This window comes from Canis lupus, chromosome 4, assembly GCF_048164855.1.
Source record: "Canis lupus baileyi chromosome 4, mCanLup2.hap1, whole genome shotgun sequence".
NCBI lineage: Eukaryota > Metazoa > Chordata > Mammalia > Carnivora > Canidae > Canis > Canis lupus.
Genome location: NC_132841.1, coordinates 69,112,341 through 69,130,343, shown reverse-complemented (window position 1 = coordinate 69,130,343; position 18,003 = coordinate 69,112,341). Strand labels below are relative to the sequence as shown.

Here is an 18,003-nt window from a genome sequence, read left to right as displayed (position 1 = left end):
AAGCAGCCATGCATGTTCTTTAGATGTTATTTTATTTCACTGTCATTTTCAGAGATATGGGATATTTTTGTGGGCCGTTGTTTTTCCTAATCAGTGACTCAGCCCAAATATGGATTCTAAAACACAAAATAGCTAACTTTCTATTTTACTCACTTTCAGTTAGTTATTGCTCCTTCCACACACTGGAATGTCAGTTCCACAGGAGTGGGGATTTTGGTCTGTTCAATCCCCGCTGTCTCACCAGCATGGGCAACAGTGTCTGGCATGTCATGGGGGACTCAATAAATATTAGTCCAAGAATGAATAAATAGTGATTTGAAGCAAACAAAAAGTTCTGATAAACTTGATAAAATACAACTCATAGCTTTCCAAAACCACTGAGATTAATGATCATGTCAGAGAGTGGAGGAAGTTCAAGCAGCATGGAAGGAGAGCTAGCTTGAGGCATGCTGAGGCCTCCACTCACTTGCACAGATGAGGTAATGGGGGCCCACTTCTCCATTATATACCGGAACAGCATGAAGATCTTGTCAGAGAGTCGGTTGGCATCCAATCTTGGATAAGGGAAGTCTCTCCAGTGGTTGACATACTTGTAAATGGCCTTGCTGAATTTCTCAAGGGCTGCATTTTTAAAAACAATCACAGATGGAGAAAAATATAAAGATCAGAGGGACTATAAAATAATTTGAGAAGAGTGCACTGATGGTTAGCAAATGGTAATAGTTTCTATAAAATATTATGATGGTATCAAATAAACATATAAAAAGTATTTAGCCACATTAGTGAAATGTAAGTTCAAACCATAATGAAAATTATGAAATTGCTAAAATTTCAGACAATGTCAAATGTCAATAAGACAAAGGTGCAGCTGGTATTTTCACATACTGCTTGGGGGATTGTGAATTGATACAAACATTTTAGAAAACTGTTTGACACTATTTACCACAATTGAATATGTGTTCTCTATGACCCAGAGATTCCACTCCTAAGTATGCAGTCATTAGATACCCAAATAAATAGACACTAAAATACTTGTATAAGACTGGTTTTGTACTTTTTTCTGGTAATAGCCTCAAAAAGAAAACATATTCGCTTTTTTTTTTCTAGAAAAACCTCAAATAGAAAACAGAAAATGTCTGTCGACAGGTAGAATGGGAGAATTGCAGTATAGACACGTAATAATATACAGAAGTGAGCACGGACTATAGCTTCACCCAACAACACGTATGAATCTCACAAATAGATGAAACTAATCTATGGTGTTAGAAGTCAGGTTACCCTTGGAAAGGATGGAGATGGTGATGATTGGCAGGAAAGATGAGGTGGGTTTCTGGAGTATTAGTAATGTCTCACTACTCGACCTGAGTGGTGGTCAAATGAGTAAGACCATTTTGTGACAACTCATCAAGCTGTACACTTCTGATTTGTATTTTTTTCCATGTGTCTGTTTCACTTCAATAAAATAAATAAAGAAAAAATGTTGAGCCTGCAAAAATATCATTTGGACCACCACCCACATATATTTGAATCAAATGCATGAAATAAAATTATTTGTTCCTTCAGCCCTCACGTTTCACTAGATGAAGAAAATTCATAGTTTACTCCTCAATGATACTTCACATGCAAGGAATACTCTGGAAAGATCCTGTGTATCTTAGAGCTGGTCATTTATTGACTCATTCACTTTCTCTTCAAACTGATAATGTCTTGCTGTACTTTGTCATAATCTTGTGTGTGTGTGTGTGTGTGTGTGTGTGTGTGTCTTGCACTGGCCAAAAGCAACATGGGGGAAAGCATGTCTTATCTATTGATGGTATCTGAGGCAATGCGCACAATGTCTGCTTATTGGCTGATCGATTGAACGAACAGCTGGAAGGATGGATAGAGGACTATGAAATTTTATGCCTATTCTTTAGTGGCAGTCAGACAAAAGTTGCTTTAGGACCAAAGGGCACTAGATAACTTTATAACACAAAGACAGAGAATCTCTCATTCGATGCCATGATGATTTCTAATTTTATTTCCTTTTCGCTGTTGGGTCGTTGATATTGCAGGTAGAAGTGCTATTACCAGCACCAAAGTTTATTTGCAAGAACACAGTGTTAGCTGCGATAGTAAGTAGGGAAACTAAAAAGTATTGAGAAGTAGGCTAATCTAGTATAATTGCTCAAGTTCTTGAACCAGCCTGTCATAGTTAAAATCTTGACTCTGCCACATACTAACTGTGTAACTGCAGGCAAGTTATTAACTTTCTATGCCTCAATTTTTTCATCTATAAAGTGAAGGAGAAAAATGTTACTTACCTAATGGGGTTGCTGTGAGGTTAAAGGAAATGATAATCTTAAAATACTCAAGGCAGTATTCAGGTACAAAGTAAAATCTCAGTATACACCAGATATAAATATTGCTTCCATTGAGGACAGAAAAGAAGAAATGGCCAAAACAGAACAGAAAAGACTTGGTTGATGGGTAAAGATGACATTCCTGACAGCAAGGGCTTTAAATATTACAAAATAGTAGTGTTGGGGGTGTTAGAGTTGAGAGGATCTTAGTAATCACTTTATTTAATGTGTTTAGAGATGAAAATGATATTGAGAGAGGACAGAGTCACCTGATGGTTCAGTGGATTATCAGGAAAAAGCGTCCAGGTCTCTAGACTCATCCAAGGAGCTTCTAACTGTGCTGTACATGCTTTTTCCTGGGAATCCCAGAGCATGTTTTTCTCTGTAGACTCTTGGTTACTCTAGATGTATTTCCCAAAACTCCAGTTTTGGAGTTGAGGGATTTGTGACACAAAGTTTGTTTACCTATTTTTCTTAATTTTATGATTGCTTATACTTTGATTAGGTTGATTACTTACCATTATTACAATATTGCATTATAAAGCGAAGCCAAAATTTACCTTACTGCTAAGAGCTTGGTGAGCTCCCAGAGCCACTGTGGGGAAAGTGTGATCCAACTAAAGAAGGAGGCTAGTAGACATGGAAGCTCTTTAGGGCAGTGGAAAATGTATAAACTACAGTCACATAGACTTGAATCCTACCTTGCCATTTCATTGACTGTCACAATTTAAGAAATTGCTTAATTTCCATGACCCTCAGTTTCTCCCCTGTAAAGTGGGGTTAAGAGTACTTACCTTGCTTTTAGGATTGAGACAGAGAGAATTATAATTGCTGTGAGGATTGAGAGAGATAAGTTCCTGCAGAGAAACTTCCATGGGGTAGGCACTCAATCAATGGTAGCTACTATATTATTAGAAAGAACAGGCTAGAGTAAAAGGAAAAATGAAACATTTGTTCAATTCATAGTCTGGTCTTAACAAAGAGGTAACCTTAGGGATACCCACCAAGACAAAAGACTCCCTTCATCCTTTCCTCATCAGCCAGCCTGAGCATGGTTTGCATGGTTAGCAGAGTCATCATCATGAAGGGAATACTCTGGGACACTGCCAAGAGGGGCGCAAGAGGAGAAAGGCATTATCCTCTCACACTGGGGAGTTCTGTGATTCTCCATGTTAGTAACAAGCATTTCAAGGCTGTGTTGGGGAGACAGATGAGGTGCAGCAGGAAGATATTCTCCTCTACCCCTCTTTTGCCATCATGCGTGGCTGTAGTTAGAGAATCAAGGAGTTGTTGGTTTAAAATAAGGTGTTAGATGGATGCCTGGGTGGCTCAGTGGTGGAGTGTCTGCCTTTGGCTTGGGTCATGATCTCGGGGTCCCAGGATCAAGTCCCACATCGGGCTCCCCATGGAAAGCCTGCTTCTCCCTCTGCCTATGTCTCTGACTCTCTCTCTCTCTCTGTGTCTCTCATGAATAAATAAATAAAATCTTAAAAAAAATAAAATAAGGTGCTAGGCATAAAGACATCTGTACCTGTTGTTAGGTAGCAAGTGTTTATTTGGATAATTATTTTATTAATGTCTATCTCTCCCACTAGAACTTGCCTACATCCCCAGGGCCTAGCACAGGTAATAAAACAATAAAAACAATAAAAACAAACACCTGTTAAATAAAGTGACGTAGAAAAAAAATGATAACAAACTCCTACTTCATGTAAGTGTTCAGCGGTTTGCAGATCATGACTTGTGGGAAAAGGGCTTTTGCAAACACTAAGCCAAGTGAAAGGGACAGTGAAGATGGGAGAGTCCAGCCAAATCTGGAACAGCACAGACTAATGGCGGGGCAGTAGGCTCATCTATGCTTAGAAACAAGTGCTGAAATCCCAGTATCGATACTCTTTAGTATGGCAGAAGGGAGGTATGTTCTCCTTTCTGCTGCTTGCACCCATCTGGTTTTAGACAGTTAGTCAGGGTGGTTGCTTCCCAGGAAAATGTGGAGATTATTCTGTCCATACCGTAGCTGGTTGCCAGTTCAGCCAGGGCAAGCACAATGAATTCATCTGGTAGCTCCAGTATCCTGAAGTTACTTTGTACTTCATACATCACAGAGTTGAAATCATGTGCAGCAAGAGACACCAAAACCTCACCAGCCAGCATTCTGGTTTCTCTGAGGATCTGAGGAAGAAAAGGAAAACAGCAATGACAATGAGAGGAAGAGAAGAGGGAGTTTGTGGAGAGGGAACAGTCTAGAGAATATTCAAAGTTCCCTTGGCTTTGGGATAAAGAGAGAACAGGCAGTTACAAACCCAGGTGGGAAAGCCTCTGGGGTAGGGGTCAGTGGCTGCCAAGACAGAGGTAACTGTAATGAACTTTAAAACCGGGTTTTAAAAACAAAACAAAACAAAAAAACAACAACAAAAAAAACCGGGTTTTAATAAGGTTCTTGTAAACTTGAGGTCAATATACATTTTCTTGCTAATTGATCAGGTGCTATGAGCACAGGATTTATATTTTATGCTGAAGTGATGGATCACCGTGGTTGAAAGACTGGAGAGAATGGTGAAAGGGAAATAGGGCCAAGAGTCTAGAGTTTTGGGTTTTAATATTGTCTTGATCTAGTTATCTTTGATACCAGAGATATTTGGAGGGACTTCTGCTTTTGGTAATGCTGAGCTAGGTATCCTTGACCGACTCCCCTGCTAAGGAAAATAAAAAGAGTGAGATAAACTATTAGAAAATACATTAAAAAAAACATCAGAGTATAGGGTGGAATGAATTACTACTCTGAGATCTGGAAAGGATTGGGAATCCAGAGAGATAAGTCCTATATTAGAGGCTACTTTGCAGTATGGTGGGAAAATAGAATTTAGGACCAATAAATGGTGAGACCCTGATCATCCCCCTCCTTATCTTTTGGCATAAGATTCCAAAAGGCTGAACCTAAATGAAAGGTTCACTTGGCCCTCCATGGACCGTGGTCCAACTTGGAGTCGCAGAAGTTGCCCCCCTTCATTGCCCAAAATCGCAAGTCCTGAAACTAATCATAGATTGTTAGGACCCTTGGCAGGTAAACAAGCAAAAATCTTTTCTGCAGGAAAATAACACCTTAGGACTCAAACTATTTCTACAAGTAATTTTCGATACAATGCCTAGCATAGGTAGCTAAGTAGACACATGAAGAGATAATAATTCATGGAGAGCAAGAAAGCTGGGTTCTAGTTACTTGTTCTGTCCATAGATAGCTGTGTTATTTCGAAAAAAAAAAAAGAAATCTCTCCAAGCATCAACATGCTCATCTAAAAGTGGAATGGATAATATTATCTCTAACATCTTTTTTTTTTCAGCTTTGCTTCAGTTTCCTTATCTGTGAATGGATAAATAATAGGTACTGTCAATAATATGCAAGTTATTGTGAAAGAACTAATGAAAGTGATTTGCAGTCCAGGCAGCAATGTAGAAAAAGCTTATAAATGTCCACATGGGTGCATTTGAGCCACTTAAAGACCTGCTGCTGACCCTGGCATTGATTCATCATTAAGAATCAAACTTACATTGTTGTCTCTCATGTCCTTAGAAGCATAATAAATCAATCGTTGGACAATTGCATCATCTAAGATATCACTGTTCTGAATAACGGAAGTGAGATGACCATAAATGTCTTCCTGTGAACATACAAGTGTATACACAGAATTTGAGTGGCAAAATTAAAGGAATCTGATAAAGTGCAAATGATGAACACGATCAAACAAATTTCTACCTCACATTGGATATTATACATCTTAATTGTAATGGCTTCCTGAACATAATATGCAACTTTAGGAAGCAAAAGCTTACATATAAAGCAAAGTTCTTTCTGAAAACTACTTTAAACTGACTACCCTGACTACATTACTATGACAAAATCTAATTGAAGGTGGACGCAGGCTACCTAGCAAAAAGGCTTGAAAATCACTGTTGCAGGGCACTCAGGGGATTGGAAATGCTCATTACCCAAACCACTGCTCCTACCACCAGGGAATGACTATGGTATTAAGAAACAAACTGTGATTCCCAAAGAGGCTGATAAACTATGAAACGGGATCCTAAGGGAGATTTATAAGCCCTAGCTTTATTCATGGCTTATAGAAAGAAAGTTAGAAATTCTTTTGGACAGAGCTGCAGCCTCAGAATCATGGGGCTTGAGCAGGTGCTGTGTGAAAGGGCTCTTCTAAATCTCTCAGGTGGCTACTTGGCCTCTGATAGATGAGACACTGGTGTCCTGAAAGGCCCAAGAGCCTCAAGCATGTTGCTTTCAAGTTACCATGCCCATGTTTAAGGTGTGAAAGAACTCCCTTTGCATAAGGGATTCTAACACACAGTCAGCGCTGAGAACCACCAGATTAGGAGATACAGGTGTAGGCCCTGTCCTTCACAGGGAGACTGCAATGGATCATGACTAGATGCCTTGTTTTGGAGTCAGACAGGCTTGTGTTCTGGTCATGCATCTGCTCTGGCTCTCACTCTTCTTCGCTGTGAAATGGAAACAGCGAAGACTACCTGGTAAAGGTGTGAGGGGTGACTATAATACAAGTCAGTGTGTGTGAAAGGCATCTAGGGTGCTGCTTCCTAGGTAAGTGTCCCTTGAAGGTAGCTGTTAATTATTTTCCAAAAGGTTGTTGGAGCCAGAAAAGCCTTCACATCCCTGAGAAAGAAATCTCTAATTGTGAAGTAGCATCACAGATGAGTAGGGGAGATCCTTGGGAATTTTCATAGGGCTTCTCAGCTTACCCAGGAGGAGATGCTAATCCACGTGGTTGTAAGTCTGTCCTCCCCCTCTTTCCAGGTCTGCCTGTATAAGGTTATAGAAAGGGGCATTCTTTTTGCTAGCTTCCGGAAGTAGATGCCCTGATTCCTCAAATGCCAAATATCATTGTTTAAACATTATGATGATTTCTATTATAACTGTACTTTTTGAAAGATTAAATGCCATATATAGAGCCAGAGAGAAAAGAAGTCAAGGCAAAAAAGGCAGTATATGAAATATTACAATAAGTGGACTAGAAAAAGTAAATGCAAAAGAGATTATTTTCTATTTTCCTTACCTTGCTAATATTATCTTCCATGTTCAGCATGCTTAGAGTCAGGTTAATATCTCCAAAAGTCTCTATAATGTACAGAAAAAGAATTAAGTCTTTGCTGCAATACTCTCCTATTAATTCCTATGCAGGAATGGAGATTTTCGTCTTGACTTTCTCTCTCCTTTGCCTCCTACCCCCTTCTTCTTGACTGCTAGCTCTTTGGTGGCAGGAACTGTGTCTTATTCATATTTCATATATTTGACATACTTGCAAATAGCAGATACTTAGTATTTTTTTCAAAACCTGAATTGAAGAGGAAGGGGAAGGTAAAAGATGCTACATTCTGGAGCACCTGATTGGCTCCGTTGGTTAAGCATCTGCCTTAGGCTCAGCTCATGATCTCAAGGTCTTGAGATTAAGCCCTGAATCAAGCTCCCCTTCAGGAAGTAGTCTGCTTCTCCCTCTCCTTCTGCCTCTCCCCACTGCTTGTGCTCTCTCTCTCAAATAAATAAATAAATAAATAAATAAATACTTTTTAAGAAAACAATATTACATTCCTGTCTATCCCTCCTGTCATGTATGTGTCACCCTATATATCCTCTCTATCAAGACATAGCTCTTGGATGCCATGAGTTGAAACCCTTCCATCCTACTTGAGCACAAGAAGGCAATGGTGTGATACAGCTCTTTCACTTTCCCCTCAGTATCTCTGCCATGTTCTTTTCCGCACTCTGTCTACATCTGGCCTACCTCTGTTTTCTTCTGTCTAACCTTCTGGCCTTGGCAGATCACTCTAGTGGTTCCAAGCTCATGAAATCTTCTGTTTTCTGTCAATGACCTAAGTTAGTTTGACTTGCACTTTCCAGGCATATTTGTATTTGAGTAAGGCTCATTGGAAAACAGAAAAAAAAAAAAAAATTCTGAGTCAAAGGAATTGAGCAATTCAGGCCACATGGCAAATTGGTAAGAGAAAAACTCTTAGAGGTGAGTCTCCAAATCAAGCCACAGCGCTCTTTAGCACAGTCTTGTTTTTTTTTTTTTTTTTTTTTTTTTTTTTTTTTGGCGAAACAGGCAATCATGCTTAAAAATTAGGGGAATATATTTCCAAAGGACTCTTCTAGCATTTAAGATTAAATAAGAGTGTCTTTCTTGGGCAGCCCTGGTGGCTCAGCGGTTTAGTGCTGCCTTCCGCCCAGGGTGTGATCCTGGGGACCTGGGATCAAGTCCCACATTGAGTTCCCTGCATGGAGCCTGCTTTTCCTTCTGCCTGTGTCTCTGCCTCTCTCTCTCTCTCTCTCTCTGTGTCTCTCTGAATAAATAAATAAAATCTTTTTAAAAAAAGAGAGAATGTCTTTCTTTGAGTAGGCATTTTCTCCTCAGATAGACTATACATTGTTGAAGAAGGTAAGGTACCCTCATCTCTCAGGCTCCTAGTCTATCATTGATCCTTTACAATCAATGTGCTTATTATTTTGGGATAAAAGGAGAGTAGAGACAAATAATCTTAATCTAGCATACCTTTTCATAACACTTTTAAGGTGTACAGACCTTCCACAATGACCCACACTATCCCCCATCCCATGTACACATATGATCGCACAGACACAAAACACTTAGCTCCTCAGGATCCCATGATGCTCACCTACAGATTCCTCCATGGCCTGAGTCATATCTTGGCTGTTTCAGGCTCTCTAAGAGACAGCACCTAAGTATCAGAAATAGTAAGGCTAAAAAATCGAACAAGCAAGTTGGCAAGTTTCTCAATAAGGTTCACATAAGGTTCTCTAAAGGAAAGTCCCTCCTCCACTCGATCGGCACAATGATCTGGAAGCTTCCAGCGATGGGCTGCTATTGAGGAGGATGATGCTGCATTCTACCACTATGATATTTTCTTGCTTCTGAGCTCCTGCTGACCAACAAAATGACTGCATCTCACCGAATATTGTCCCTTGGGTGGAGACCAGAGTATCTGAGAAGGAGGAAATTAGAGACTGGGACACAAACCATTTTTGTAGACCAAAGGAGTTCCTTTCCCTAAACTTGGGTCCATTGATCACAAATTTGGGAATGGTTTTCAGTGGTCACTTTACTGGCCTGGTGTTGGTAAAGCCTTTATGGTGATCTTGTTGATTGTTCTACTTGGTGAAAGTCAGTCACACAAACTGGGCATGCTCAGTGGACTGGAATGCCCACCAGGGGCAGTTGAATGGAGTCCAACTGACAGCAGCAAAGCAAAGCCTTCTCTGCCTCCCTTCCTGTTCCCTACTTCCCCTCCGCCATTCACTTGATCTGGGTCTTGGCCTCACTCTAGGCTCAGGCTTTTTCTTTGATTCCATTCTCTTTTCTGGTTTTCAAATCATTTTTTATCCACACCTCTTGTCTCTAATGCTTTCAGCTTTACTAGTATGGACCTAAATCTGGTCCCAATACTCTTGACCCTAAATCTATGTGACCACAGTTTTCAATGTATGCCCAGACTGGCTGTATGTTAATGGGGCAGGTGTTAGGGAAGGGGGTACTAGGAGTCTATAGGTCTGGACGTGAAAGGGGCCAAGGGAAGGGCTTCATGACAATTCTCATCTGAGGGTCTTCTCCAGTCATCTTCCCTTCTTTGGTGAAGTTTTTTCAGATTCAGTAGATCAAATGTTTCCAACCAAATCTTTGAATCCATCATTCTTTTTACAGATAAATTATTTTTCATTGTTTTTATTATAGAGGACCTCACCAGGCTGATGGTTAAGAACATTTTGAGCTTCCCAAGTCAGCATCACTATTTCCCAGATTGTGTCCGTAAGTGCCTGGTAACAAGAATCATCTGGTATCCTTATTTAACGTGTCCAATCCCAGGGCCACCTCAGGCCTGGTGAATTAGAATGAGGGGGCAGACACATATATTTTTAATGAGCACCCCTAGTGATTCCTGGGCTCACTAAAGTCTGAGAAACAGACTAACAGTCTAAGCTCATTGCCCAATCACCTACTGGGAGATAATTGAAAATTTAGCAGTTATTTGAAGGGTATTCATTGTGGTTGGGCAAGAAGAGCAGCTGCTCATCTCCAGCACCGTGACTTACCCTTGAAGAATAGGTTGAGAATTGGTGGGTCAGGGAGGTATTGAGGTAGCCTCAAACTCTTAATGTCTTGTAGAGAAATAAAGGCATTGCAGATTACGTGCTCTTAGAATCTTAAAGAACAATGAGCAATAGAACCAATGATAAGAAAGCTGCTATTTAGATAATTGTTATAATCAATTTCTTACTCTTTTTGTGAATGGTAGCAAATGAGTTTTCTGAATGTCTATATATATCAAGGTTTCCTTTATTTCATAGAGATTAGGGAGGTTAGGAGATGATTGATTTATATTGACTTTGTAATTTATCAGGGCAACCAAAACACATTGTTTTGCTATATATTCTTTCAGATAAAGCAAATTCAGCCATCGATCTCTCTTTTCATAAAGCAATATTGCAGATAGATTTTAAAAAGTCAAACTTCAAAACAAATTTGCTGTCATTTTTATTCCATTTTCCTGGGCCATCTTGCTTCATTTTCCTCATTATTTCCTATTTTTCTCTTTACACAAGGTTAACACAGTCTGGGTTTGATGTCTCTGAAGCCCTAGGAGCATGCTAAACACCAACAAAGTCAATAGGATGGCATGTACTAACTAATGAAGTATTATTTCTAGATGTTTCTTTGCAAGGGAGTTCGAATTCAGCTTGCTAAAGAACCAAGAAGTCTTCTCCTTCAATCTAACTTGACAGGTGATGCTACCCAATAGAGGATTACTTGTTCCTAAACGAGGTGTTATCAGAAATATTAATAAGGCAGTAAAGGCAAAATGTAAAGCTAGGGGAGAATATCAATCTATGTAATATCAAAATTATGTAATATCAAAATTTATAGAAATTTACATATTTGTGATTTTAATAGTTTTAGACTACAGTTCATTTGAACTTTGACATGAATCCTTTTATTCTTTTTTTTTTTTTAAAGATTTTATTCATTTATTTGAGAGAGAAAGAGAGAGTGAGCACAAGTCGGGGTGGGGGGCAAGGGAGCGGTAGAATCAGTCTCCCCGCTGAGCAGGGAGCCCAATGTGGGGGTTCCATCCCAAGACCCTTGAGATCATGACCCAAGCCGAGGGCAGATGTTTAACTGACTGAGCCACCCAGGTGCTCTTCCTTTTATTCTTTAAATGAAGTATTAGGTTTCATACAATATATTTACTTTTTCTTTTTAAAATTTTTTTATTTATTTATTCATGAGAGACAGAGAGAGAGAGAGAGAGAGAGAGAGGCAGAGACACAGGCAGAGGGAGAAGCAGGCTCCATGCAGGGAGCCTGACGTAGGACTGGATCCCAGGTCTCCAGGATCACACCATGGGCTGAAAGCAGGTGCTAAACCGCTGAGCCACCCAGGGATCCCCCCATAAAATGTATTTAAAATGAAATTAGGCCCTCCTTTTTTCTCAGCTGGTTTTAAGATTTAAGCCTAATTGCTTATACCCTGGTGTATAAAAGGCAAGAAATATTAGATGATAATTTTACACAGAACTAATATCCCTGTGCTGTTAGCAGCTTCTCATTTCCTCCTTTCCCTCCCCTCCCCTTCTTTCTCCTTCTTGTTCTCTTCTCTCCTCTCCTTTTCTCTAGTTTCTCTTACCCTTCTCTGCTTTTCTGCTTGTAGTAATTCTCTTAAGCACACTGCATTTTTAAATTAAGAATATGGTTTTAAAGTCATCACTTCAGGAATTCGGAAGGAGTTCAAGAATTTAAGCTAGAGAGGGAATTTTCAGATGGATTTATAAAGTGGTTTCATTCTCAAGTGATAGATAATTGAAGCCCTTGCAGACAAGTAATTTTCTGGCAAGTTATTTCCCAAATACCTCTCATGTTAGGCATTTCTAGCTTTGTCACCAACAGGTGCCAGAAGAACACAGTTTGGCTTCATAATTCGAGTAGTGAGAGAAACACCAGAGCCCTTTACCTCTGAAGACCTTCCCTAGTGGCCTGGCACCCCAGGAATTAGATTTCTGTGTTCTGGAGCCCATTCAGTCTTTCTTAGAGCTTTTGGAAGGTTGAGGTTTTAACTGTCAATTACCTCTTAGATGCACAGGTCATGTTATTGAGAACATCATCTTTTTAATTGAGGAATTCAGCTTCACTGGCTGCTAGGTACTACAAAGTAGGATATATTCATTCTCTCAGCTTTTCATAATATATTACTTGGGCCTAATAAATGTGTAAGGTAAAAAGAAGAAACAGCCATCAGTATCATATTTTTAAGAATTAAAAGACAACTTTATTACCTCTGGATGATCATCTTACATTTAGAAAGAAAAATCTCTTACTTTTTTTTTTTAAAGAAAGGAACACTTCTCTGTCATCTTTTGATGACTTTTATAAGAGTAAAATGCATTTCTAATTCACAGTTTGGGTTTCGACGGCCTTTGGATGCGTCATAAATATGTGAATATTTTCATGTTATACTTAGAGATTTTTAGAGTCCTCCATGTTCATTGAGTGTTAGGAAAACTTAGTAAATGAAACTCTTTGAAAACCTTTTAGTCAAGAAGTGATGGTAAAATACTAGGTAAAGTTTCAAATAATAAAATTTCTGGTTACTAGTAGCACTCAAATATGAAATTGGATTTTTGTTGGAAAGGAGGCAAATTGTAAGACCATGATCTGGATCAAGGATTGAAAAACAAAACATGACTTTCATGGCTGGTCCTAGTGTTAATATATGTAATTCTTCATCTGCTTCCATAGTGTACGGGGAAGAGCACAGAAGTTCAGGAAGATGAACCTGGAGCCCATGTCTGCATTTTGCACTCACTGAAGCAGAAAAGTAGATATAAATCCTGGAGTTGTTTAGTAATAAAGCTAGTTTCTCTAAGCCTTAGTCCAGTCTTGCCTTCTATAAAATGGTCAGTTGCTCGGGGGAAATGCAAGAAGAAGGTGTTGCACTTTTTCATTAAGTTATTGTTATCCGTTATTTTGTTTGCATTGCTCTTGTTGTTGTATTTACAGCTTAACCAAAAAATAGACTAACTGGACCAAATTATTCCAGCAGTATTATGTTTATCATGGTATTAAGAGCATAGTTTCTGGGGTATTTGGGTGGCTCAGTCAGTTAAGCGTCTGCCTTTGGCTCCCGTCATGATCTCAGGGTCCTGGGATTGAGCCCTGCATTAGGGCATCAGGCTCCCTGCTCAGCAGGAAGTCTGCTTCTTCCTCTACCTCTGCCCCCCTGCCCCCTAACTTATGCTCTCTCTTTCTATTAAATAAATTTTAAAATCTTAAAAAAAAGCATGTTTTCTGATTTTAAGAGAAAGTGTTTTTCCAGGTTTCTTTATAAAATAATCATACTGATGATATAATCAATCTAATTGTTAATTACCCATATGTTAATTACTTCTTAAGCATTTCTCTTGTATTATAGTTCATAAAATAATACTCGGTAAATTTTCTCTGCTTTTTGGTAGTATATTAATTTTATAAAAACAAATATACTGATTGTGTTCTTTGCTGTTTACAACCTAAAATACATAATTTCTAAGTCTATTGATTGATTCTTTTTATTCCCCTCATTGATTAGGTTATATTTTCCTGTTCTCTTCATTTAAAGAATAAAAGAGCACCTGGGTGGCTCAGTCGGTTAAGCATCTGCCTTTGGCTTGGGTCATGATCTCAAGAGTCCTGGGATGGAACCTCCACATTGGGCTCCCTGCTCAGTGGGGAGACTGATTCTCCCTCTCCCTTGCCCCCCAGCTTGTGCTCACTCTCTCTTTCTCTCTCAAATAAATGAATGAAATCTTAAAAAAAAAAAAGAATAAAAGGATTCATGTCAAAGTTCAAATGAACTGTACTCTAAAACCATTAAAATCACAAATATGTAAATTTCTATAAATTTTTTCCATTGGATGCCAGATATTGTGAATTATTTTTTGTTGGGTGTTGAATATTTTTAAGCTTCGTTCTGTGACACAGCTAAGTTATTGGCAAACAGCTTGATCCTTTCTGAGTTTTCTTTTAGGTCTTGTAAAGTACAAGGACCAGATGATTTTAACGAAGGGCCAATTTGGCCCTACTACTGGGGTGATACTCTTCTGAGTACCATCTGCTGTCACATGAGTTATGAAGTTTTCCAGCCTGGCTGGTTGAAAATACAGATTATTCCTAGGCCTGGGCAGGCTTTGGGGATCATTACTTCTGTTCCTTTTGCATGCTTTGTTCACCAGCCTCTGTACTCCTTACATGCAATGCCTTATTCATAAGTGCTCAGCTGCAGACTGGAGGTGAATATTCTCCCCCACCCCAGCCCTCCAGTGGTCTGCCATCCTGACTATCCACTTTGCCCTGCCTGAACTCCCAGCTCCATATCTAGGAACTTTCTTCAGGAAGTAAGGGCCATCACTGGAACTGACTTCATATATCCCCCTCTTAGAGACCAATGTCCTGCATTAACTGGTATTCAGTGCCTGAAAACTGTTGTGTCTTAGGTCTGTTCTTTTACTTATTTTAGGTGGAAATGTAACTCCAATTCCTGTAACTTCATCTTTGCCAGAAGCAGAAGTCTGTCAACAGGGCACCTGGATGGCTCAGTCAGTTGGGCATCTGCCTTCAGCTCAGGTCATGATCCTGGGGTCCTGGGATCCAGTCCTGCATCAGGCTCCCTGCACAATGTGTAGTCTGCTTCTCCCTCTGCCCCCTGCTTGTGATCTCTGTCTCTCTCTCTCACTCTCTCTCTCTCAAATAAATAAAAAAAAATTTTAAAAAGAAATCTACCAAAATTCTTACATTATTTATGTTGTTTCTTTATTATGAGTGGCTACTACACACTTTCTCCCAGGAATGCTAGTAAGTTAGGCATATGTTTCCTTGCAAAACAAACAAAAAAACCAACAAAACAGAAACACAGAAAACCCTCTAACATTGGCTTAACTATACAATAAGCAGCTATTCAACAATGTTGTTGTGGAACTAGGTTCTTTTTTTTTTTTTTAATGCTTTACTATCTTTAGCATGTGTTTTTGATCTCTCGGTTGCAAGATGGCCTTGCTATACCACTAGACCTCATGTTCGGATTTCAGGAATGAAGTAGGTGGAAGAGTACAAAGCTTTCTCCATGTAAGACTTTAAATTTTAAATTTGAGAAAGGAAGACATTCACAGTGAATCCTACTCACATTTTTATTGGTAAGAATTCAGTCATATGACTGTTCTTCACTGCAAAGGAGTCTGGGAAGGCATGTATTTTAGCTTCCATGTTTCTCAATAGAGGAAGACAGGGAAGAAAGGGATTATGAGGATCCTTTGGATAGAGAGCCCAGAGTGTCTTCTAGAACAAAAATCCTATTATGTTCCCAACATTAACGGGTATACGAATTTGCCATAAACCTAAATATGACTAGAGTTCTGAGGGAGCCGGGTAGAGCCAGTTATTTCTTATGTTTGATGACATTTTCCTTCTGTGTTTGTGAGTTGGCTTTATGTAAATCATGAACAGTGAATAAAAGTAAAGGCAAGACAATGAAATTTAGTTTAGGGTGTAATAGATAAATTCAAATGGAGACTATACCTCATATCATTGTCCTAATTTGTTTGGCTTACTCACTTTTATTTATTTATTATTTTACTTTATTTATTTCAGGGACACCTGGGTGGCTCAGTGGTTGTCTGCCTTCAGCCTGGGGAATGATCCTGGAGTCCCAGGATCGAGTCCCACATCGGGCTCTCTGCATGGAGCCTGCTTCTCTCTCTGCCCATGTCTCTGCCTCTCACTCTCTCTCTGTGTCTCTCATGAACAAATAAATGAAGTATTAAAAAATAATTCATTTCAGAAGCTCTTGAAATATTAATTTTCCCACTCTCATTTAGGCTTTTGTGCCTCTTGAGCACATGCAGGCAGAGATAAATGTGTGCATACACGTGTGGCACATGTACACGCACACACACATGAATTTTAATGCTGCTTGAGAAGACAAAATTTATGGTAATACATTTTCTTTGTTTAAAAAATTCCAGTGTGATGACATACAAAAAGAATTGCAATTAGATTAGATGATTAAACAGATGTTTTGGCATGAACCCAAGATCTCAAGGGATAGACTCTGAGCGTAATTAATAATCTTTAACATGTTCCTTAAAGGGCTGGGCGTGGTTAGCTTCAAGGCTTTTGTTTTTCTGTTTGAGAGTTGAATTGCTTGAGAAAATACAGAAGTTAGAGAAAATGTAGTTAAACAGGAAAATCTGAGGGCTGCTAGTTGGAGGACTTTGCAGAGAGAAGAGAAATGTCTAAATAAGATTTGTTTTATCTTAAGAATATGGAAAATATCAGAAATTTATAAAAGTAGAGATGATTGTATAATGACTGCTCACATATGTTTTCATCACTGGTTTCAATAATTATCAAGTGAGACTTCATCTTTCCTCTATATCCTCTTCTGTTTCCCCATTTGTGGATTGTTTAGAAGCAAATCACAGACATTATAGGATTTCATTCACAAATACTTTAGAATGCTTTTCTAAAAACTAGAGTCAAGACTCTTTAAAGAAAAAGTGAGCACGATACTTAAAAAATTAACAATAATTTTTTTAAATTTATTTTTTATTGGTGTACAATTTACTAACATACAGAATAACCCCCAGTGCCCGTCACCCATTCACTCCCACCCCCACCCTCCTCCCCTTCTACCACCCCTAGTTCGTTTCCCAGAGTTAGCAGTCTTTACGTTCTGTCTCCCTTTCTGATATTTCCCACACATTTCTTCTCCCTTCCCTTATATTCCCTTTCACTATTATTTATATTCCCCAAATGAATGAGAACATATAATGTTTGTCCTTCTCCGACTGACTTACTTCACTCAGCATAATACCCTCCAGTTCTATCCACGTTGAAGCAAATGGTGGGTATTTGTCATTTCTAATAGCTGAGTAATATTCCATTGTATACATAGAGCATATCTTCTTTATCCACTCATCTTTTGATGGACACCGAGGCTCCTTCCACAGTTTGGCTATCGTGGCCATTGCTGCTATAAACATCGGGGTGCAGGTGTCCCGGCGTTTCATTGCATTTGTATCTTTGGGGTAAATCCCCAACAGTGCAATTGCTGGGTCGTAGGGCAGGTCTATTTTTAACTATTTGAGGAACCTCCACACAGTTTTCCAGAGTGGCTGCACCAGGTCACATTCCCACCAACAGTGTAAGAGGGTTCCCTTTTCTCCGCATCCTCTCCAACATTTGTGGTTTCCTGCCTTGTTAATTTGCCCCATTCTCACTGGTGTGAGGTGGTATCTCATTGTGGTTTTGATTTGTATTTCCCTGATGGCAAGTGATGCAGAGCATTTTCTCATGTGCATGTTGGCCATGTCTATGTCTTCCTCTGTGAGATTTCTGTTCATGTCTTTTGCCCATTTCATGATTAGATTGTTTGTTTCTTTGGTGTTGAGTTTAATAAGTTCTTTACAGATCTTGGAAACTAGCCCTTTATCTGATATTTCATTTGCAAATATCTTCTCCCATTCTGTAGGTGGTCTTTGAGTTTTGTTGACTGTATCCTTTGCTGTGCAAAAGCTTCTTATCTTGATGAAGTCCCAA

General features: G+C 39.2%; 1 protein-coding gene and 1 long non-coding RNA gene across 9 annotated transcripts in view; one reads left to right on the top strand and one right to left on the bottom strand.

Annotated features, from left to right (window-relative positions):
• MROH2B (maestro heat like repeat family member 2B) overlaps positions 1-10,551 on the bottom strand; it is a 62,903-nt gene extending 52,352 nt beyond the window's left edge. The window contains exons 1-7 of one of the 8 annotated variants that reach the window (XM_072824774.1): positions 10,471-10,551; positions 9,039-9,101; positions 7,421-7,482; positions 5,891-6,001; positions 4,355-4,514; positions 3,347-3,445; positions 467-621 (exon numbers count right to left, since the gene is read on the bottom strand). In XM_072824774.1, the coding sequence (XP_072680875.1) occupies positions 467-621; positions 3,347-3,445; positions 4,355-4,514; positions 5,891-6,001; positions 7,421-7,482; positions 9,039-9,066 (615 nt within the window). In that variant the 5' untranslated portion in view covers positions 9,067-9,101; positions 10,471-10,551. Of the gene's footprint in view, positions 1-466; positions 622-3,346; positions 3,446-4,354; positions 4,515-5,890; positions 6,002-7,106; positions 7,168-7,420; positions 7,483-8,146; positions 8,285-9,038; positions 9,580-10,470 lie in introns of those variants that run through there. The other 7 variants (XM_072824773.1, XM_072824776.1, XM_072824778.1 and 4 more) reach the window with 7 other exon arrangements.
• Positions 9,186-15,170, top strand: LOC140632601 (uncharacterized). Its single transcript, XR_012030219.1, has 4 exons — positions 9,186-10,010; positions 10,112-10,186; positions 10,981-11,160; positions 14,927-15,170. It is a non-coding gene; the product is annotated as an uncharacterized lncRNA (long non-coding RNA).
• Positions 15,171-18,003: the final 2,833 nt, after the last annotated feature.